This window comes from Eurypyga helias, unplaced genomic scaffold (genome assembly GCF_000690775.1).
Source record: "Eurypyga helias isolate BGI_N326 unplaced genomic scaffold, ASM69077v1 scaffold2108, whole genome shotgun sequence".
Taxonomy (NCBI): Eukaryota; Metazoa; Chordata; class Aves; order Eurypygiformes; family Eurypygidae; genus Eurypyga; species Eurypyga helias.
In genome coordinates, this window is record NW_010266090.1 from 17,653 (window position 1) to 40,426 (window position 22,774).

Sequence of the window (22,774 nt, forward strand, 5' to 3'; positions counted from 1 at the left end):
AGAACAGAGCATATCTGCCCGAGCATGAAGGCACGAAAATCAGTCTTGCACTAACACAAATTTATTTTTTTTCCTCTGGGTTCCTAGGCCTCATGGAAAGGGCATATTCCAGAAAAGTAGAAAGGAGTGAAGGTTGGTGCCTTGCGTTCAGAGCAGTGAGTGCTACGCAAATGCTCCCAGTGGAAGAGTTAAGTATCATGGAAGTCTAATCTATGCTGTTGCATTTCTGATCTTGTCAAGAGAACATAGTAATGTAAGTTATCCTTGAACCAGGTCACTGTTGCTGTCTCGTGGCTTCTTTACAGATGCAGCTTAGGAAGATCTCTGTCTAAGAGAGGCTGAACTGCAAGGACTTGCCTCTTCTCCTGGATTTGGTCTCGCAGGTATTGAATTTCTAGCCGCTGCATTTCTATGATTTTCTCACTTTCCTTCTCTGCATTCAACCTCAGGACAGCTGGGCTGGACAGCAGTTCACTGGAGGGAGCTAGAACATAAAATCAGAGAGAATAGAGCAGAGTAACAAAGGTCCAGCTTGCAGAGTTCTTTGGCATGAATAAGGAAAGGCATCTTTCCAGGGCTGAAGGAGTAGAGCTAAATAGTAAGATTCTGCAGTATTTAGCAACTTCTACAGCTAACATTACAATACAGCAGGCACCACCCGGCAGACAAGCTGGAACAATATGGAGACAGTAACAGAATAATTCACCAAGGACAAAAAAGGCTTCTAGAATGACTACGGACAATATGGAAAACACACCTGTGTCTTGAATTGCTTGCTTTTTCTTGGTTAATTTTAGTGTTGACTGGAGGTCATGTACCTGGGTGTGGGCTGCCTTCAGTTCTTGCCGCAAGTCATTAATTTCCTTAATCAGACTCACATTTTCCTGCAAAAAAAATATGTGTGCTATCAGGAAAAGCACAGGTACTATGTGGCTCAGCAATACGTATCTTCATATCCTTGGGAAGGACACAGGACAGTGCGGGATCAGTATTACAAGCAGAAGATACAGGGCAATCTGTACAGTACACAGCATTTCAGATAAGGCCACAGGAGGTTTGACACAAAATATGACAGCACTGAAACCACATTAGCTCAATAAGCTAATATTTGTTTTGCTTTTCTGGCTGAAGCTGCACTCCGAGGTATCATCTTCCTCGCCAGTTCCACAGGGAAGCTCAGGCCCCTTCCTAGATTGAGCCAATTAATTCAGAATTAATGTGAAGAATTCCCATTTCTCCTTGCAGTGTGTATTACTTTGCTTTTCATTTGCCACCATGTGTCTGTTCACTTAAATTATCTCCTAGCAGTTGTTCAAAGTCCTCTTCATTAGTTCTGACTGACATCACTTTCCAACATTCCTTCCAAATTATTAAGAAACATATATAAATTGTATGGAGACTTGAGATAGAAACGTGCTGCTGTAAGGAAAAGTTTAGGCTACGTATTTGTTCTTTTTTTTCAGTCAGTTTTCACACCATAGAAGTTCAATCCTGTAGTTTTTTCAATAGGCTACCACAAAGTGTCTTGCTGAAGGAATTGTGAAAGTACAAGTGAATGTATTTTACCCCTTGTTTTGGCAGATTCAGAGACTTCAACAAAAACAGTATGGGCTATTATTAGTGAAGGATGATAAAAGTGTTGCTCATGATACAGAAACAGGAGCACCATTAGCTAAATATTTCTTTTCTGAATTCCACTTTGAGAATTCCACTTTGAGAAGTGGAATTGTATATTGTCCTCTTACAAGGACAGTGAAATACCTTATCACATCAACAGCTAGTGCACATGTTAAACAGCTGCCATCACACCTGAACCAAGAATACCAATGATTTCAGCTACCTGTGGTGGTTTTTTAAAAGTTTTGGAACACAGCACCATTCCAACCCCTGGAACTTCATCACAAGTGGCAATATTTTAGAAAGATAAATGACCAAAAGACATGCTTTGGGTACCTCATATAATACAAGTCTTAAGCAATAGGGAACCCACTAAAACAACAGGAGATAAGAACAAGGATTGATGACATTTCCCTATGAAAAGGTGTCTTCAAATCTTGGTTTTTTGGGTTTTTTTTAAGATAATTTTGGTTGACAGATAATTATGTTTACATAAGAGATTTATGTAAGGCATTTGATTCTGTTCCTTATGGTATACTTATAAAGTATGGCACCACACAACTGAAAACTTGTCGGTAACAAAGTACAATGCTTACCGCTGTTACCTGCCTACGGATGCACCGTTGGCAGCAGTAACTCAAGGTGCATGTACATGGCAAGATTTTCAATGCTTCACATTAAGACAAGTACACCAACCATGCTTTAGTTTCCCCTCAGCTGAAAGTCACTGACTGGAAGAAGATTGTGGGATGTGTTAGGTCTGAACTCGTTGGGCAAGAACAGCTGTTCCTGCAGAGGTTGTGCTGGACTCTAAACGCAGCACGAGTTGGTGAGCTTAGGCAGCCTGCTCTAAAACCATAATACCTTGTTGATTCCAACTGGTTTAATTCAAGTCATCAAGCACAGATTAAATTTATCCCAGAGTTTCATCCTGAAAGGAACACATGACGAGGATAACTTCCAAGAACTAATCAAGGAAATTTTCTTTTGACCAGCTTTTAGGGTTAGGTCACAGGCATACTTTAGTCATGAATATCTTCCTAAATTCACTCCAAGTGGTTGAATGCTGCTATCAAATTAAGATCTTGCTTTTAGTCTATTAGTATAATCCATAATATCTTGTATGAGGCAATCTGGGCTATGTAAAAATGTCTTGTTTGGTTTGCTGGGTGCCAAAAGGCTGCTAGCTGACACTGATGTTTTTCTGAAGAGGCATGTTATCCAGAGAGATTAGCCCTTAATTCAGTCTTTGCATTCTGACAGGAAGCTTGCACTGCAATGCAATGATCATGCAATGGATTAAATAAACCTGCATGGTAGAAGTCATTGTCTCAGGACCTTGTGGCAAAGTACCAACTGTTTCAGAAAAGGGATTGATCAAATTGATGGAGGATGAGGCCAACCGGGACAACTGCATATGATGTGTGGATGCAGTCTGCAGCCTGGGAAGTCCCTACAGTCCTGACTGTCAAAGACAGGTAGGACATACTGCAGGAAACATCATCCTTTACATGCTTCAGTTCAAGCAGTGTTACTTTAAGATTATGCAGTGTGCCTGCTCTTAGGCATCCAAGTGACCAAAGAAGGCATTACAAATACAGAAGGCTGAAGGGAAAACTAAGAGTCCAACAACAAGCAACTTGCCAATTGGTAAGAAAATTAAAATCATCTTGACAGTTCTAATCATCTGTTGCAGCAGTCAGTAGTGGAATGTACCTATGAATAGTCACTGAGAGAGGAATGCACAGCTCTGAAAGTGTAAGCACAATTGACGAATAATAGAAATACAGAGCCAGAAGGCCACCAAGATGTCATTTACTTTTTCAAAGCAAGCCCTGACAGAAATTTGTCTAAACTAGTCTTAAAATCCCACTATGCAGGACTGGAAGACCATGATAATTCCTCCTGGCTGCAAAGTCTCATTAATCTACTAGACTTCAGAGAACTGCTTTTTCTTTGAAGAAACCAGGCTAGTTAGAACCTTTGATATCTTAATCTTCCAGATGTTTTATTAATTCTGTTTTAATCATCATTTCATGTTAGGCTTACTGATCCAAGACATCAAGTATTACCATTATGAGCACCATCTGTCACCCCATTCCAGCAAGGAAATTCTTCAGGTTATTTTCTGAAGCCATCTCCTTTTGTGCCAAAAGGACACATCTAACAGACAGAAGGAGTAAAAAAAATTAAAACAGGGCCAGGGAAGAAGATTGGTGCTGCCTGAGCCTGAAGAAGCACTATGAAGAAACAGCGAAGAACAGATGACTTAGGAGGGGATTGAGGTCTAACAATCCTGATAATAAAATAACAATGAAAAAAGGGCTAGTGAGGGGAAAAGGAAATGCTGACTGTGCAGGAGGTGGTCACGGTAAGAAGAGACTGTAAAAGAGCTGTCCTCCCAGGATGTTTGGTGTGGGGCTTCAGATCCTCTTACTCCAGATGAAAACAAATCGTGTCTTTGGCCCCAGCAGTCACAAGTTTACCTTGCCTTGTAAGGAACAAGGATTCTGAGCAAGAGATCTTGGTACGAATAGGCACATTCATCATGTGTTTCTGAACTTCCTCAAAAAACCTCAGTGCGAAAAGCAGAAAGTTCTTCTGAATTCAGGCCAGTAGGTGTGGGACTATGTGGCCAAAGAAAGAGTTTTTCTTTTTCTTTTCTTCCTCAAAAATTACTTCCTGAACACCACCACACTGCAAACACAGCTTGGCACTCGGGTGCAAATTGACTAACTGTTTGAAATAGAACTAAGTACATTAATTGCTTAAAAAAATATTCAGGCAGAAGAGATTCCCTATCTCCTTTTACACTAGCAAGTGGGAGATAGGTGTAAGTATCCACAAAACAGCAGCAATTTCTGACCTCAGAGATCTTGTACTTTTTGTCCAGAAAATTACTCAGTAGCTCAATGAATACTATCCTTGAATGGAAGCACTTGAAAACTTAGGAATTTCTAGCAAGGAAGCAAACCAAAACTGTTTCAAAGTCCTAAGAAACCATAGCAGTAAGGCTACTCAAGTCACTTTTGTGCAGCTGCTTCCTTTTTCCCTCGCTATACCACATGGAAAAGGCTTATTACCTGCACGATGCGCATGTAAGCAGCTTGGTGGATTTCCTGATCCTTCACCACCTTCTTTTTTAAAGCTGCCAAATTCCTCTCAAGACGCTCTTGCTGTCTCATGTACTCCTGCTGCAAATCTGTGTCTCCCGCTTCAGTCTCCACCTGAGGGGGCACAGCATGTTGCCTCAGTAATTACACTACTAGAGAAATTCACCTGCAAGAAGGCAAAGGCCCTGACTCACCGTGCCTGATTGCTGCACATACTTGGTGTAGAGCTCACGGATCCCATTCTTCATTTTTTTTGAATCCTGAATGAAGCCCACACAGTTATGAAGATCTGTTTTAAATCGTTTGATGAGAGCTTCCATATTTTGCTTCTGCAAGAATGATGTAGGTACATTATTTGGCTCATCAGAGCACTCCATCATGTGCAATTTTCTAGAAAGTCTAATAAGACTGCTGAAAGCTCTCATATACTTACTTCCACTTAATTTTTTAAAAATATATGGTTAAAAAACCTGCTGGGGATGTGAGCACTGCATGCCAAAGAGCAGTGATAAGTTTTAGCAGTAATATTAATCTCAGATACTTGCATTATGGAATGTTAAGTGCCAGCATCCAGAGGTCTCATCTGAGAACCAGTGGCCTGTTGTCATGAATGCTAACCTCCGCTGTCCTTTCCCAAACAACCACATTCTTCTTTATAAACAACACGCAAACAGTTAATGGGAGAAAACAAGGGATGAAACACATATCAGACATATTCACGATGACGATTTCACATCAAGATTGCCGTTTCTACCAGGCACCTCTACCTGCTTCCTCAGTCCTGCACTGCCTGCTAAGCTCCTTCTTCACTTGCAGTCCCTTTTCCTCCCTCATGTCTGATGTGCTTGTCAAATTACAGGGGCTCCTTGTCTCCTCCATTAATAAGCCCACCCTTCATCTCATCCTACTAATGCCATTGTAGGTGGTGGCCTATGTGACACTCCCGCTTAGGCCAAGTGTCCCCAGATTCCAAGCTTGGGCAGGGAAGAGTAGTCAGTTAGGCATCTCTCTCATTGCTCTGCTAAACCCACGGGAGTATGTGTTGATTAAACAGACACAAAAATACCTGGATTTTTCTGATATCAACCCTCTAACCTGGATGCAGGCTTGGAAGTTTTCTTCTTTGTCCTCACTGACCAGAGCCTCTCCTAGTCCTTGGACACAGTATCCCTGAAGTACATCTTTGCTCAGATTAATGCTTTTGCAGTGTTCTGTCCCCACAAACTTCATTAGGTAGGACCTGCACAGTGGTTGTACCCCATACCTTCTGCCTCTCTCTGTGCATCTCGCGATCAGTTGCCTTTAGTTTCTGTTGCAGTTGTGTGATAGTCAGCTTCAACTGTGTGCTCTCCTTGTGGAATCGTTCCAGCTCCCCCTTCATCTGAAAGGAAGCAGGAGGAGGAAATCAGAACTAAAAGCAGACATGAAAAAACAACACATAACAGGAAAACCAGAGCGTGGAAATACTGACTTGAGGGAGCAGATCCCCCTTCAGGTTGAATTACAACACGAAAAAAGTCAATTTTGGAACAACAGTGCCCTCTGTCAGAATTTACAGAAAACAAAAATGGGTATTCTAACTCCCTTTTGAGTTACAAGTATTTAAGAGATGCGATGGCCTTTCATTTCCTTGAGTTGAACTGGAGATTTACTGTTCCCTCTGAATAAAAATGGGTGAGATGGAAATTAACAGTCAATACTGGAAAGAGTAAGTCCAACAATAAGAAGAACCTGATAGTGAAAAGAAACAAATGCATTTAAAAGCTCTGGCTACATATGTAGAACACGGAAAAACCCCAGTAAGGATACTACACTATTTACTGGCACAGGACAGTGGCCAGAAGAGAGAACAGGGCTTGGGTCGTGCCAGGCTGATGTACGTACAATTTGTTCATTAGTTTACAAGGCTTTCATTCTGAATAAACAGACATGAAAACTTACAGGTCATGGATGAGGTATGTCAACCATAGCCTTAACTTGGCTGAGCTAAAGGTACATCTATGGTGAGATCACAGTCAATTTCTATCATAAAACAAGTTACCTCAGTGAATTTGCTGCAAGCTAAGTATGAATACATGGAAACTTTCCATGAATCATCTGATGAACAGTAATTTGTCCTAACCCCTAAACAGAGTTATGTTAGCATAAATCGGCAACTTTACTGAGCGAAGTTCACACCCTCTTCCTCCAGATCAGTAAAGGCAGTGTTTTGCAAACTACAGGGTATGTGGAGGGCAACCACGTAAGGACAAGATCTATTCTTAAGTAAAACTGATATTACACAGAGTCTAGAATTAAGCACTGAAATAAGAGCTTAAATAACTGTGTAGATCACTAGTAGCATGTGATAGAAAATTAAATAGCAGCTATTGTGTGCAAGTATCTTTATGAGCTGTAAAGATATTGAATCAGCGCTGTGTATCCTTGAAAGAAGTCAAGGAACAAACAGGGTGTAGTCTTCCGTGGGACTTGCTGGGTCATCTTTGTATTCAGACAAGGGGCTTAGTAGCAGAGGGCAAATGAGAGTGTTACTCACCCCCTGGATCTGCTCCTCCATTGTTTTGATATCATTTTCACGTGACTCTCTTTGCTTCTCAAATTCCTCTATTCTGTAATCCAGTACAAACTTGAACATTTCCAGGTCCTGATTTTTCTTTTTAAGGTCATATATTTGCTTCTCCTGGGAGCAGTGGGTACAGAGATCTGAATCAGACAGAGCACTCTCACACAGTGACAAGGCACAAATATGCTGGAGCTAAAAACAGCAGTCACAGATCTAGTGGATGACTAGATTTCAGTTGCACACCTACACAGACTGGGTGGGAGGGGAGGGGGTAAGTCATGCAGACAGCCATCTGCAGGTGCCAAAACAGGGGATAAGAAACTCAACATCCTGAACTTGACCTCCCCAAGAAAAGCATAGAATGTCAGGAAAAAACCCTAAAATTCCAAACTAAAGATCAGAAATACTTTAAGTTAAAACTGAGCTTCCAGTCATGTGATATTATAACAACACAATACTATTAAAATAAATATCTGTATTAAATTAATGGAGGGTGAATTTGATCTCAGCCAATCATCCAGTTTCTCACCTTTTCCTGGATAGTGTCGGCTCTCTCTTGATTCTCTGTCTTCAGTTCCATTATGTCCTTCTCCAATGACTTAATGGTGCCTTGCAGCTTTTGCTGCTCCTGTCTCATTTCCCCACTGTCCCTGTTTCGCTCCTTGAGCTCCTTCTGTAGGCTGTTCAACTACAGAGGCAAACAAGTAAAAACTAGAGTCTCTAAAAGCTGTGCACAACTTGGACATCCTACTCTGTAAGATACCTTGCAGACAGCGTGGGATAAAGGATATCAAATTAAGATATGATGAAGGAGCATCACATCACTTAAATACCTGTGTAACTCAAAAGGGTGTTTAATATCCATTTTTGCATTTTCTGCATATTCTGACAGTGCTCGCTGTACTACAAGGAATCAAGGAATTTGCATCCAGAAACAAGAAGGGTATGTGTATTATACCCAAGCATCAGCTCCAAAAACCACTTAAGCCATGGAAAATTATTTTAAGGTGATCACCTGTCATACATCTCTAAAGGTGTCAAAAGTAGACTGGAAGGGTGCCTAGTTCATAGCTCTTGGGTACCCTCAACATTGGCCCCTCAGTACTAAGATCTGTGAAGCCAAGAAGGTCAGAACCAAGGAATGGTGCTAGTCAAACTGTGAGGACCCATGAAGAAACTCCTGGCGTCTAAAAGACAACAGAACTGAAGACAGTACCATGATAATAGAGACTATCAAGGAAGAGAAGCTCTCTGTCTCCAGACAGATACTGAAGAAACTGAAAAGAAAAAATGTCCCTCTAACATCCCTAGGAAAATGTAATGCCCAGCCAGTAAAAGAGTTAAAAGGTTTTATGCCTCCTTAAAAATCCTAGGAGTAAAACCGATAAAAAATGATGATGCATACAGAACACATAGTGTTTAATGCAACAAATGAAGCAGTAGAAGTATTATTCTGACAAAGCAACACATTACATCTTGGAAAAATGAAAATGTTCCTTTTTTTCCCATCATAGGATGAACAATATTATTATTTATAACTTCAAAATATGTAAGATAAAAGAAAGTGTACTAATGAAAACAAACCTTCTCTATCATCTATCTCCAGTCACATCAGCAATACTAACAGCTTCTTCTTCTGCCCAAATATTCGAAAACATTCAAACTGATATAAGAAGGGGCTACTGTTCTCATATGAAATGCCACATATTAACAGACTAAACTGACATGCCACTAATCCCATTCAATCCTCAGCTATAGTTCTCCACATGCAGGGCTGATCTTATCACAGAATAAGAAATACCCTTTTATTCATGACTCCTATTTCTCCTTTCAGGTGCAGGTTTGATTCCTTTTCTTCCAAGAGCCGTTTCTCATACTTGATTTTGATTTCCAGGATTTCTTGGTCTTCATCTTCTTCAATTTGTTTCTTAATTTCTTCATGTGCTTGAAGCTGCTGCCTTATACCTTCCTCTGCCTGCAGTTAAGGGAAGTAAACATTACAGAAGACACAGTATAAGACCAGTAAAGAGGACAATTCTTTATTTGTAACTGTGCTGCTCCTGGGAGGATCTATATTTAGTGGACTCTTCAATTGCGGCAATATAATTTAAGAAAACTTAAGGCTTGGATGCTTCAAGTCAGGAACCTGGCCCAAATACTAACATCAGTCAACTTCTTCTGGCAGCAGCAAACACAAACATGAGAAACACTTGAGAAGATCTTTTAAAATTGCTTTTTCTGATGCATTGGGACCAATAAGCACCCAGGTTTGCATCAGCCCCTGTATGCCTCTCTTCTCACATTCATTCCCCACATTCTTTCCAAATTGGTATTGCAACATAGGGCTGCAAACAGTAATGTTGATATAATTTATTGACTTTAGATGTATAAGCATCAGTTATCTGGCTGCCCTTTGTCAAGCCAAGTCTTTGACCTCAATGTGCAGGAGTTTTTGAAGTACTCAGGGTATTTATCTTCCCCCTCCCTCCCCCCGCATTATGCAGGCAGGAACCTCAGTGACTCAGGAATGGAATTCACCATTTTAGAAGCATTATCTGTTCACTAGAACAAGTAATTGAATCTTTATTTCTTCAATTACAGTAAATGTATCATCTAACCCATCCTAATAAACAGGAATTCTTGGATCTATGAGAAAGAAAGGTGAAGCTGAGAATGCCCAAGGATATTAATCTCAGCAGGTTACTTACTCAAGGTATGAAGCCCAGAAAAGCTGGTAACCCAGCTGGGTTTTCCTTATTACTAGTCTACCTGGCAACATATTTCCTCAAGGTTACAGGCAGATTAGGATTTGCATGGAGGAAGCCAACCTCTCCTCTCCTGGGGAACATTTTATCACAGTTGGAGATAAACTTAGTCAATAATTCAAACTGCAAATCAAGTTTCCTACCTCTTCCAGCAGAACAGATTTCTCATTAAGTTTTTCCTCATAATATTCTGTTAGCTCCTTCACAGCTCTGCTTTTGCTTTCCTCCAAATTGTGCAATTGCTTCTCATATTCCTCCTGCATCCTCAGGGATTTCACTTGCAGCTCCTGGTATTTCTCATTTTCCATTAAGAGTTTCTGATTACTATCAGATTCTGGTAACAGGAAACATATGGAATGCGTAAAACTAACGGAAGAGAGAGATGTACTCTATCCTTCTACAGTCATCAATGTCTTATTCTCTACTGTCTTTTGGCAGCTGGTTGCAATAAATTACTCTAGAATTACCTCATCACTTTCTTCATCAGGGCCTTTAGACTCTGTGGCCATACAAAATTTTACATCGGAAAATCATGTCTTGAGTTTCCTGCTCCTCTGTTTACTTACTACTTCACTAATTAATAATGCCAGTTCCAAAGCTGTCATTCAGCTTTCTCAGTTGTCTCTGAATACTCTTCTATACCCCTGCTTGCTGCATCGGGACAGAGTGTTGTTCTGTTCCAACTTGAATGAGTCTAAAACCTGCACCAAAATCTCTTATTGTGCCATTACAACAAATTAATAACAGCTAATTTAGGCATTCCCTTGGATAACAACCATGACAGAGCTGAATAAGTAAAACTGATACAGAGTATGAGCAAGCAACGGACTCATTCATGGGTGGACTTGCTTTTTGGTATGGTATTTGCAGTATTTCTGCTTTATCTTGATTACAGATCTGGGGCCCAGGTATTCCTGTGTTGTGTGCATTGTACATTAGCCTCCTTGCTGAACTTTATGACTTCATTATTCTTGCACAGTGAGCTATAAGATAAACGAAGAGATTACTAATCCCAAAACCCAAACATCTAAGATACAGAGCCCATGTGCATGTTCTCATCATGGTCATGTGTGTGGTGCAGTTTAGACAAGTGTTTGGTCTGCAATACCTATACAACATACATGCATTTTTCCTTGTACTCTACTAATCCCTCCCTCTCACATTACTTGCTATTAATCTAATGCACTTCCTCCAGATTCCAGTTACTAACACTTGTTATAGTCTAACCTAGTTGTTGCACCTCCCTGGCCTGTTTATTCATCAGCTCAGAGAGTTGAAACTGGTGTTGTAGCTCCTGTTTTTCTTTCTCTGCCTGTAAAACCTGGGGAAAAAATAAGAAAGATACACTTTAATTTGAAACTAAGCAAAGCAGTCCAAATTATTTCTGCTCTTGCCCATACTGGGGAACACATACAGAACAGAATTTATGTTTGAAGTCTCTCACCAAAATTCATATGCCATGGGTCACTAAGCCAAGTATTTCCAGAGATTAGTTGTTACACATTACAAATCTGTAGAAAGGTACGGGAAAGTAGCAGCAAATTGAGTTTATATAAAACAGGGTACTGGATGATCCTAATCTGACAAGAAAAAATTGAAAGCTACAAAACCCTCCACTTCCGTGTGTGCCTGCTTGAGGAGAATTTGCAGTTCCACATATTGTTGTCCAGATATTAAAGTTCAAGCTGCTTCCTGGCTCACTTGAAGCAACCTTGAGGTCCTAAACCACTGACATATGCACAGAATGACATAAACATAAGCAAAAGTGAGGTTGGAATGCCATTTGCTTGGAATGTCCGACTACCACTGCGAATTACTCCATCTTCTAAAAAAGCACAAAGAACTGGAACAAGAAAGTGGGTGAGAAACTTCCCAGAAAAGCTGGGAATTGTACCAAAGGTAAAATTTTTTCACCTTCTTCTCATAATAACTTTATGGATCTTGCGTAAGCAGAAATACCACATTTGCCTGCTGGATACAACTACTAGAAAGGTTAGCCCCAAGCCTGGACAAATCTGCTGTTTAGTTTAATCTTAACACATACTGATATAGGAAGCATAACTTGCCTGCCTAGAAAACTTTTATTCACCTTCAAAGGCATTTGCTTGCAAGCCTATAATCAACAGACCTAAAGACAATTCAGTGTAGCTGAGATTATTATAACTCCACAGCCAAGCACTACATATGAAAAGACTTGGAGAGCCACAGAGAAAAACCAGCACCAGTAAAACACAGGTAGAGGAATTCATAAGGAGTGAAATGGCTTTCTTGTAAAAGGTCAAGCTGTACAAAAATGAGTAAAAATAGAAAGGTTAAAACTCAAGTTACTTAAATGCAAAAACCACAATGAGAAAAGCCAAAAGGCCTGAGGAACTACTTGAAGAAAACATTAAAATGAATAATTAAACTTCCTCAAAAAAAAAAAAATCAAAATCAGAAACCTACCAGAACATTTGTAGGGCCAAAAGACAAGAGAGATATAAAAGGAGCACTTGAAAATGACAAGACCATAAAATAATAAAATTAGTAAGTAACTTGGCAACTTTTCATACTGGCATCTTTCTTTATGTGGAGTCAAATTGAAATACTGCTTGAAGGGACTATGTACAACTCAACAAAATAAGCCGTAACAAATCACCAGGACAGGATAATATTAATCCAAAATCTTGAAAAGAACATGAGGTTGAACAGAATTGAATAATGTGATATGTAATCTCTCACTTCAAGCCATCTTCCTGCCAGAGAAATTGCTCTTGGATTGCTTGCCTTCTAGCTCTAAAAAGGGGTCAGAAATGTAGCAAGTTACAGGTCAGAAATCTGGTGTGTGCACCAGACAGATGGACAGAATAGAATTAACAGACACAGATAAATAAGACACTGGGAAGAATTATCGTGGCTTTTGCCTTTCAGGGAAGTGCTGCTTCATGACCACAGAGAAATCGATAAACACATTCACAGAAGAAATCCAGGGAATACATTTTACTTCTGTTTTCACAAGCACAAGGCAGCTCAGCAGATGATCTTAAAAAAGTTCAGCGGCCAGAGCATAAAGAAGGCAGCATTAAGAAGAATAAATCTTGGATGCTGCAGCAGCTGCAACCTTGTATGTGACAGAGCTTTTAAGGCATGGTCCCATTTCTACTCAAGGGTGATACAGCTCACTGATCATTGGTCTTAGGCAGCGTTTATTGCTGGAATGGTTTTCACGTGAAGACACTTAAAACCTGCCTAGGAGAAAACCTGCATCCCCTTGTACTTACAAGATACTTGCCTCAAAGGTAACTTCATGCTTTACAGATATCAAGAACACCCTTATTGGAAAGGAATGCTTCATTTTCCAGATGCTTTATGGCATTCATACATATATAATGCAAACTTGAATTCAACTCTTCAGTGAAAGATTTCTTGGTATGTGGTTCTGCAATATGAATCATACCTGGTGTTTGATTTTAAGGGAGCCTACTTCCTGAGTGAAATTCTCTTCTAATTCCTTTATTTTTTCACTACAGTACATGTCCTTGAGACGTAGCTGGTTATCATTTTCTGTCTGTAGCTCTTCCACACGAATCTGCAGGTCTAGCATTGCCTGACTCTGTTAGGACATGGATGAGAAGACAGTTTTAACAGAGAGATTTTCCATTAGCAACAGCTTGTTGAGGATGTTTTATTTACATGCATATTTTTATGAAATACAGCCTTTGCAGAGAATTTTCAGACAGACAAACCAAGAAGAAATTCCAGAAGTAAGGTTCCTTTGTTATCTTACAAGATGGTTTATAGAAATGCAGCTTCTGACTTCTCTACTCCATTAAAACTGATTTCAAGAGATTGTGGAAAGTATTAAAGTCTAAACTTCTCTTCACACTCGCTGTTGATACAATGCAATTTGCATATTAAGAAGCAGCTTCAGCTACTTGCTGTAACCTCCTTTTATGACGAAAGCCATGCAAGCCCACTTAAGCAGAAGGCCATACATACAGAAACAGCTAGTCATAATCGTAATCATGCAAGTGTAATTCATAATTCTACACTATACATAATTCTACACTAGGAAATCTCTGGTTCATGTGCAGAAGCTGGTCCTCCTACCTTCTCTTCTATATCTGATCTCATGATCAGCACCTCCTCAGCATACTCAGCTTCCTTGTCCCATTTCTGTAACCCACGTTCTTTATCATCCACTTTCCAGATAAATATAGAGCCATCCTCTGAGGCAGTCAGCAGAAATAGGTCATCGTTTGTTACAGACATCTTAAGAGGAAGAGACAATAAAATAATAGTAGAGACAAGGAAGAATGGAGACACGGTCTGATTTTATATGAAATTTTTCTCCCCACCCACACACTCCTTGTCATTTCTACCACAGGAAATCAACAGTGGAAATATTAATATAGCCCGACTACCAACGTTTTGATTATGTCCTCCACTGTTCCACCCTGGTCCAGACAACAGGGGAAAGGAAAGAAAAGAAGAACGTGTGAAGATGCTGGATCTGCTTCTGCTCTCAAAGCTGTAGGAAGACTTTTAAAAACCTGGAACAGAAAAGACCTTCTAGACAGTTATAGCACAGACAGGAAATTTATATGACAACTCTAGCTCTTTTCCTTGAGAAGTTGTTTGAGAAACAGGTGGCTAAACATTTTCTTTTGATTCTGCAAATCAGCCCACCAAGAACTATCTAGTAATAACTGCTGTCACCTCCTCCAGACCTCCTGTGACTGTGTGGCCTGGCACAGAGTACCTGGGAGCTGACGCGGTTCACGAGCGAGGTGAAAGTAGAGTTCCAGTAACTGAAGTTCACAGCCTAATGTTGGACTGTGAAGCTCTAGGTCAAGGTGATGTATTTGACAGCAACTCTTACAATGCCAAAATTGTGAACAGTTTTAACAAGACAGAACACATGGCTTCCTGGAGAAAGTGTCCTGAAATGTTCCATGGTTGCAGGCTCTGCTCACCATGTCCCCAACTTTCAGATGTTCAGTGGCCTTTTAGAAATACACTCCGCTTAGCAGACCAGCACTGCAATCTCTCCTCCTCTTTACCCCGGCAGCAATCTGGTTGATACACCTATCTCATTCCTCCTTCCATTCTCACAAGAGGTTTTCAAGCCTGCATAACTTTTTCCAGAAAGAGCTCTATCAAAGCTCTCCATCAGGGATATGCCATGTTCTGTATCCTGGTGCAAGCCACTTTTTAGCCAACAAGAGCTTATCCAGTGACATCCGTTTCTAGAGACAGGACTTCTGTGAATGCTATAATATTAATTCTCCACACGCAGGCTCAACCTTAGTCTTACCACATTATGCTATGAAACAGGAAGGAGAATCTGCACTAAAAGATACATGTGCAGCTGGTATTGCAGGAAAAAGGAAGTACTCTATGTTACCTTGGTAACAGCACCTGCATGGGCTTGATACTCGTTGAAATCCTTCGTTAAAGGTAATGGGTATTTCATGGCTCGAATTGTCCCCAGAGATGTGCCAACAAATACCATGTGCCCAGAATGAGAAACAGCTACTGCAGTATAAACAACACCAAAAGCAGGCACTTCCTGCTGGATCTAAAAAAAAAACACACACAAACCCCTCACATTACACCAAGTTCCCCAATACTATTTGATTACTTATTGCACGAGCAATTGTCAGACCTCTGCCTGTAGCAAATGATGCAGTTAAAAGAATCTACACGCCTCAAAGTGTAAAGCCATAAACAATAATCACTATTAAGCTTTATAGATGTGCAATCTCAAAATTTCAAGCCAAGTTCCACAAGCTGATCACTTCTGAAAGATGTAATGGTTATCCCATACAATTTACTACTTTTCTGGACCAAAAAAAATGCATATCACCTACAGTGGTAAATGCAATACACTGGTATTCAGCAAACCAGTTGATAACAATATTGCCAAGTCAGTGTGTTAGCTGTATTAGAAGATTTCTAGGTAAATCCAAGAAAATTTATAAAAATACAAAACTACCAACAGAGTCTCAGGTTTCATTCAGTAAATATCGCAGCTATCCAAACCAGACTGATTCCTACTTACCAAATGGAAGATAAGGAAACCAAAGCACTAGTAACCCTCCCCAGAGAACTTAGCAAAATCCCAATGTGCTTGTTAGCTCACCAAAGACTTCGAAATTTCTTTGAGAGTTTGGTCAGATCCAACAGCAAAGATGATTTTGGCATCAGAAGACAGGGCAATGCTGCTGTAGATGCAGGACTTGAGCACACACTCTGACTCCTTTTCACCTGTCAACAAGTTCCACTCATACACAGCACCATGTGTGTCGCAGGAGACAAATTTAGCATCATCTGCGCTCCATTTAACTGCATGTATCTGGCAAAAGCAAAACACACCAAGAGCATGTTGTGTAAGTTGCAGACATGCAACATGGAGTAATTTCTACAGGTAAATCCATGACAACTTTGAAGTCATACTTCTAAGTCTTACCTAAAAACCCCTAGCTGTTTCTCAACTCATTCCATTTTAGCATTAAGAAAAAAATAAATCAGTAAGAACTACTTTATGAACACACTGTCAGGAAAAAGTTCATTTCAATAATAAGCAGTATATTTTATTTGTATAATTTATTACTGGGATAGTTTTTCCTGGTTCAGCTACCTGCCAATCATTCACCTTCAATTTAAAGACACTTTAAATGTATCTAGTGAATGCATACATGGGTTTCTGACCAAAGAAAACTGTCTTTTGTATTTCTTGTAGTTTTAATTTTTGGCCCCATTTCTGATCCAAAATTGTACTTTACCATTTCAAAATGCATCTTACCAACTAGTTCATACTTTAATGAGTTGTACTGTATAGGATTTGTTCACTAACCTTCCCACTATGCCCTTTCAGATTATTAATATTCTCAAAGGTGACGCTGGAAAAAATTTGAATCACATTTCCATTAACTGCAGCAAAAAGATGGCCTCCGTTACTGAATGAGCACTACAAAAAGAACATAACCACCCATTACTGTAGATGCATCAGAGAAAAAAATTCATGCATTGACATCATCTAATATCAGAATGTTACACAAAAAGAAAAATCCATGACATAATTAGCCTCCTACTGCTTTCTTAATTGGTGCTTTCCCCTGTAAAATTCAGTCCTTGAGTATTTCTAAGCAAAATACTCCTGCTGCTTCCCAGGTCCAGAGTTATGCATCAGCCTCCAGGCTCATTTTCCAAAAGTCAGAATCCTTTTCTCTATGCTTTGATATCCTAAAATCCTACTAGGGTGGTGCGGCACTGGAATAGGTTGCCCGGAGAAGTTGTGGATGCCCCATCCCTGGAAGTGTTCAAGGCCAGGCTGGATGAGGCTTTGATCAGCCTGGTCTAGTGGAAGGTGTCCCTGCCCATGGCAGGGGGGTTGGAACTAGATGGTCTTTAAAGTCCCGTCCAACTCAAACCATTCTGTGATTCTATGATCTATTGAAGAGGTTTCTACCTTCCATCATGTTCTTCACCACTCTGTTCCCTATAGCTCCCCAATTTAATTTTTGCATTACTCCTTACCTCTCTACACTTTCTCACAGCAAACTCCTTGAAAACATGCATGTCCTCGTATAGTAGACTTATAAACCGTAGTTTGTCTGAAAACCCAACCAAACAGAAAAGGCCACTGGGGTGCAGTGATACTGTGTATGCTTCCTCCCGATACTCCTTACACAGCTCCAAAGTGCTGAAAGAGAAAACCATTGCACAATATGCAACAGTGCAAGCTCCCTGTGCATTCCTGACAGGACAGTATTTGCCCCGGCTGGGACACCTGCAGCTACAGTCTGACTCTGCCTTGTCCTTGTGGAAATCCGTTGTCATTCAGCTAAGTAATGATTACACAGATGCTACAGGGAATGAAAACAAATCTGAACGTTGTGGTTCACAGAGAAGGTGTGGAAGGTGCAAGAGCACATCCTTGTTTACTGTACCCTAATGAAGGTAAATAATCCTTTGATTGCAAACCTACACAAACATCTCTTCTGAGATTTGTTTCCTGCTCCTCCCTCTGCTCCGCAGAACCTTTGCTTAAGAACTATGGCTATGAAGCTGGAGATGGGACAACAGTATCTTAAGTCAAAGCTGAGTGAAATATTCCTGAAGATTTTTTTTTTTCAGAACACATGAGAAGTCTGACTCCAAAATAGCTTAATAGCAAAAAGGCTTTGGATTCTTTCAGCGCTGGTTTTAAAGGCACTGCATATTCACACACCCCAAATGGTGTCCGTAAGACCATTTACATCCCACACTGCACAAGAATTTTACCAGAACAACACTCCCATTTGTACGAGAGGGCTGTTGCTGCCTGCGAAATACAATATACAAAAAGCAAGAGGTAATAACAAACACAAACAACTCTTTACTTTGTATTGTAATTCCAGATGCGGACAGATCTATCCAGGGAACAAGTAGCAAGAATGGGTTTCCAAATACAGATGTCCAGACCAGTAATGGAAGCAGAATGCAGTGGGAAATTCAGATATGCAAAATAAGCTGCCTTCTCCTGAGAAGCAATGAGAACACAAAAACATCACAAATCTTTCACTGCAGGCAGTAAGTCAGGTAAGAAATCTATCATAGCTCTTTGCATACAGTAATCAAATAGATTTAAGGAAACCACTTAATCCTTTCCCTGCACCTGTCTGGGCATAACAACGTTAAGAGCATAACAATGTTCAAATCAGTTTTAACTTTATAATTAGTAATGAAGAACAGTGATGCAGGAAAGATGTAGGCTTCATAGCTGTCATACAGTAGTGAGAGCAGGAGTCCAAGGAAATGCAGGTTAGAGAAATAAATAAAACTGAACCTGCAAGAATTCAGTTAAGACCTGGTCAGACAGATATTTAAAAATAATCAAGTGCTGAGTGACAAGCAACTTAACCGGCATGTTTAGCTAGTACATGCTGGAAGTGAAGCACCAATTAAATTTTAGGCTGCATGCAGAAAACTCCCATAACTGCAAAGCCCCTTCCTGTACACCTGTACACAGGTCAGGGATTAAACTCCATGCAAGTCTGTTTCATGATAATACATGTATTTCTTGTGCTTGTATTATTTAATTCCTTCAGACCAGGGAATGTTTTTCATTAAGTTTGTTCTTCACAAAGATGTTTCACTTAAAAATAGAACCTCAACAACTATTATTTTAGAGTAACATGAGATTCCCATGGCTGTTCCAGATTTATTGTTGCATTAAAGTTTTTGCATATTATAGTGGAGCACAAACTACTACAGTTATGTTAAAAATCTCTCCATTAAAGCCTTACATACATGGTACAACAGTGACATGCACCCTTAAACAGTCTTAACAGGGTCTTCTATCATGACAATGCTGAATAACATCTGGTATGCACTCATATGGAGGGATGCTTGAGCAAGGGGATACGGAAATACAGCTCTCAGAGAAGCATGCAGAGCACTTCCTACCATGACCTTTTAGGGTTCAGATGTTATTTGATGGATTTTATGAGAATGCATCATAGAAAGCAACACTGAATAGCCTGTGCTGTTACAATACAATGCTTATCGGACACGATAGCTGTGGAGTGTGATAAGATTGCACTCACCTTCATAAGATCAGCGGAGCGCATAGCAAACATGTAAAGCTGATTTTTGTTTGTGTTAATGACCATCGTTTCCTCAGAAGGGCTGAAGCATATACATATAATGTCCTGTCTGCATGACTGATTTGGTTCACTGCTAAACAGGTCCTGAGGAAGCTGCACAAGAAATGCAACCCATGAGATATTCAAGGTCTCCATGTTTTGGGAGTAGGCATGCACACACACACAGATTTTTGCTGTAATGCTATGCTAATAAGTATACACATATCAGTAAGACAACTTGGACATTTAATCATACATAACTACTGCAAGGCAGGGAATAGAAGACAAAAGAACCTAACTGTATTTACAGTATTACAAATGAATAAAAGTATCAGAGAATGTTTCAGCAGAGATCTTAAGTATTTCATGAAACAAAAATTAAAATGGTAGCAAAAAAAATCAAGAAAAAAGCCTAGCAAGGGTCAGAATGAAAACTGCCTGAAAATTGTGATCTCAGAATAACAGTTCTTTGCAGGGTATCATTCAGGTTGATAACAGTCTTATTACAGGGTCTCATGCATAGGGAAGAGTAGATCCAGAGTGCGAAGGCTTGACCAGGTCATTGGAGTTAAATGTTCTTATCCAGTGACTGCAGTAAGTCAATGCATACAGCTCACTACAGAACTGTTAGAAATCTTACTGGGTTACTTAAAGGTGCACAAGTGTCAGGACATCATGAGGGGAAAAACCCAAGCAGCCTCCTTCTTCAAAACTGAGGTAAGCTACTTTTTAGCTCCGAAAGTCTCCCTAAATAAAAGTTTCTTAAAGGTTTCCTGAAGCTTAGCAGCCTCAAAGCACATTTTCCGTGTGGGAACATGCAGAGCTACCTTGCAAAAGGACATCTGTTAGTGACTTTCAGTGTGACCTCTAGCAACTCCCTTCCTTTCGACATCACCAGGACAGTTAGCTAATGCTTACAATTTAATTTAGAGATGTGCTAAAAATTATTTTTAATAACTGAATCAGAAGCACTCCTGCCCCTCTAAACAGGCCTTTGCTGCATAATTGCTTGGAAAAGCTTTTTTTCTCCCTACCCAGATTTCTTGACTCTCCTTGTAGACTTCCTTTTCCTTGGTCTTCTCAAACAGAAGAACAACTCCTGGGCTAGATGAACATGCAAAGCCTTTGGAATAAGCTGCAACTGCAGATATTTGAGGCAAAGAATCCTGTTGGGAATCCTTATCTTCAGAGGCTAGTCCACAAGAGACATCAGAAGAACCGCAAGCAGGAAATGCATAAAGACTTAGGAATAAAGGAGGAAAAAAAAAAAGTTTATCAGCCACAATCAAAATATTAAAACTCATTCATACACTGAACAAGAAGGAAGTAAGTGAATGGCCTGCAACTAATCTGCATGCATAAGCATGGAATTATTAGCAACAGTATTTAACAGATTTACCTCTCATATTCTTTTGTCATTGCACCTTCTTCTAGTTCCCTGGGTGGTTTTTTGTACTCTACTCTTGTCTCCCAGTGCAGCTCTCCAGTTTCAAACAACATGAGTTTGCCTGTGTCAGTGCCACATATCACTTCCTCCTTGGACAGCCAGGCATGGCACAAGTAGTTTTGTGGCTCTCCCCTTTGTAAATTTATCTGCTTCAAAGTTCCTTCAGTGTACTTAAAAAGTTTAAAAAAGCCATTTCCAGTGATACAAACCTGTGCATTGTCTTGAGGACTAAAGCTCACCTATGGAACAAAAGAGAGAGAAGTTATTTTCTACAACTATGTTCACCAATAAGCAAATATTGCATGTGTTCTGAAGACTTTCAATACCAGATACAGAAAAACAAATAAGGGAAGAAGGTTCATAGAAACATAGGAATACAGAAGAGACTGAGAAATAAACATCATAACTACATATTGCAGTTTTCCCCCTTTCACAACTGCATATATCAATTTTACATGGTACTACAAATACATTAACTTTATTAAGCTAAGATGCTACCTGAATCACAATGCAATACAGAAGAGAAAGTGGTCTCTGCCCTTCAGGATTAAATGACAAAAGTAAGGCCAAAATATAACTTTACTGCCAATTGGCAAGTTTTTCTGGTAGGAAGATTCTTGGAGAGTGGGAACATTCATTCTTAAAGGCCAGGAATGAATTCTGTATTTCAGGCAAACCTTGGCCATTATGCATCTTAATTCCCATAATTAGGTGCTTATAGGTGAAAACAGGTGAAAAGCCATCTCAATACCCAACATGAAGCATAGCAGGGGTAGTTAGACCTCATTTTTCATGCTTAATGAGACTTTGGACAGCAGTTGTCTTTACAGTCACTCTCCTCTCTTTAGGAATTGAGCTTGTGAAGCCAGTAGTTCACACAACAACTGCTTGTAGCTGTACCCCAGAAAAAATGGCAGCTGAGATCCAACCAACCCATACACTCAAAGCATCTTACCTTCATGCAAGAAAGATATTAAAAAAAGAGCACCCAAAGCAGGATGCAGGAACGGTTTGAGTGCCATCAGCCTGCTCCTAGCCACTCTTCCTGGGCTACTCCTCTGATCTGCACATACAACAGACTGCAGGAAGGAAAAGGTGCAGGAGCATGCTGAGAGCTTCCCAAGATGTGTGTTACACCTGCTGAGCTCAGACAATATAGTTACTGAGTGTTTCTGCAGGGACACATTGCATGCTCACTGGCCACTCGTCCTGGGCCCTGTACCATAGATCTCATGTGATATAAGAGAATCTCATGTAATATTAGAGATACAGACGTAAGGATGTCCATTACAGTTCAAAGCCAAAAATTTATTTAGTCCAGCGCCCTATTGCTGAGGAAGGCCAACAGCAGATGCCAAGAAAGACCACAGGAACTATACAAAATCTACAGCATGGAGCCCTTTCCTTCCTCTCTTGCCCTGGGTAGAAACCATGCAGCCACAGGAAAACGTACTGTGCACGTATCCCGCATACAGAATTTACGTGCCACCTGGCACCCAGCTAAAATTTTATCCACCTTCTCAAAACAGTGCAATGGGCTCCCAAAGAACCAGACAACTGTGAATCAAATTAAGCCGCAAAGCCGCTGGACCAGCTCAGCTCTGGAGACAGGGGTGCGCACCCCCGTGCCCGGCAAGGCGGGGGTGGGGGCTGAACGG

At 40.3% G+C, this 22,774-nt stretch overlaps 1 protein-coding gene across 1 annotated transcript in view; it reads right to left on the reverse strand.

Moving 5' to 3' along the window:
* Positions 1 to 21,355, reverse strand: part of CFAP57 (cilia and flagella associated protein 57) — a gene marked incomplete at its 5' end in the record, with an annotated part of 27,789 nt that extends 6,434 nt beyond the window's left edge. Inside the window, 20 exons of the mRNA XM_010156937.1 lie at positions 358 to 484; positions 758 to 884; positions 4,701 to 4,844; positions 4,925 to 5,059; positions 5,995 to 6,111; positions 7,267 to 7,410; positions 7,823 to 7,981; positions 9,095 to 9,268; positions 10,202 to 10,392; positions 11,286 to 11,379; positions 13,495 to 13,650; positions 14,148 to 14,309; positions 15,445 to 15,618; positions 16,183 to 16,395; positions 16,897 to 17,010; positions 17,580 to 17,745; positions 18,425 to 18,564; positions 19,631 to 19,783; positions 20,704 to 20,870; positions 21,070 to 21,355. Coding sequence (XP_010155239.1) covers positions 358 to 484; positions 758 to 884; positions 4,701 to 4,844; positions 4,925 to 5,059; positions 5,995 to 6,111; positions 7,267 to 7,410; positions 7,823 to 7,981; positions 9,095 to 9,268; positions 10,202 to 10,392; positions 11,286 to 11,379; positions 13,495 to 13,650; positions 14,148 to 14,309; positions 15,445 to 15,618; positions 16,183 to 16,395; positions 16,897 to 17,010; positions 17,580 to 17,745; positions 18,425 to 18,564; positions 19,631 to 19,783; positions 20,704 to 20,870; positions 21,070 to 21,355 — 3,143 coding nt within the window. The remainder of the gene's footprint in view (positions 1 to 357; positions 485 to 757; positions 885 to 4,700; positions 4,845 to 4,924; positions 5,060 to 5,994; positions 6,112 to 7,266; positions 7,411 to 7,822; positions 7,982 to 9,094; positions 9,269 to 10,201; positions 10,393 to 11,285; positions 11,380 to 13,494; positions 13,651 to 14,147; positions 14,310 to 15,444; positions 15,619 to 16,182; positions 16,396 to 16,896; positions 17,011 to 17,579; positions 17,746 to 18,424; positions 18,565 to 19,630; positions 19,784 to 20,703; positions 20,871 to 21,069) is intronic.
* Positions 21,356 to 22,774: the final 1,419 nt, after the last annotated feature.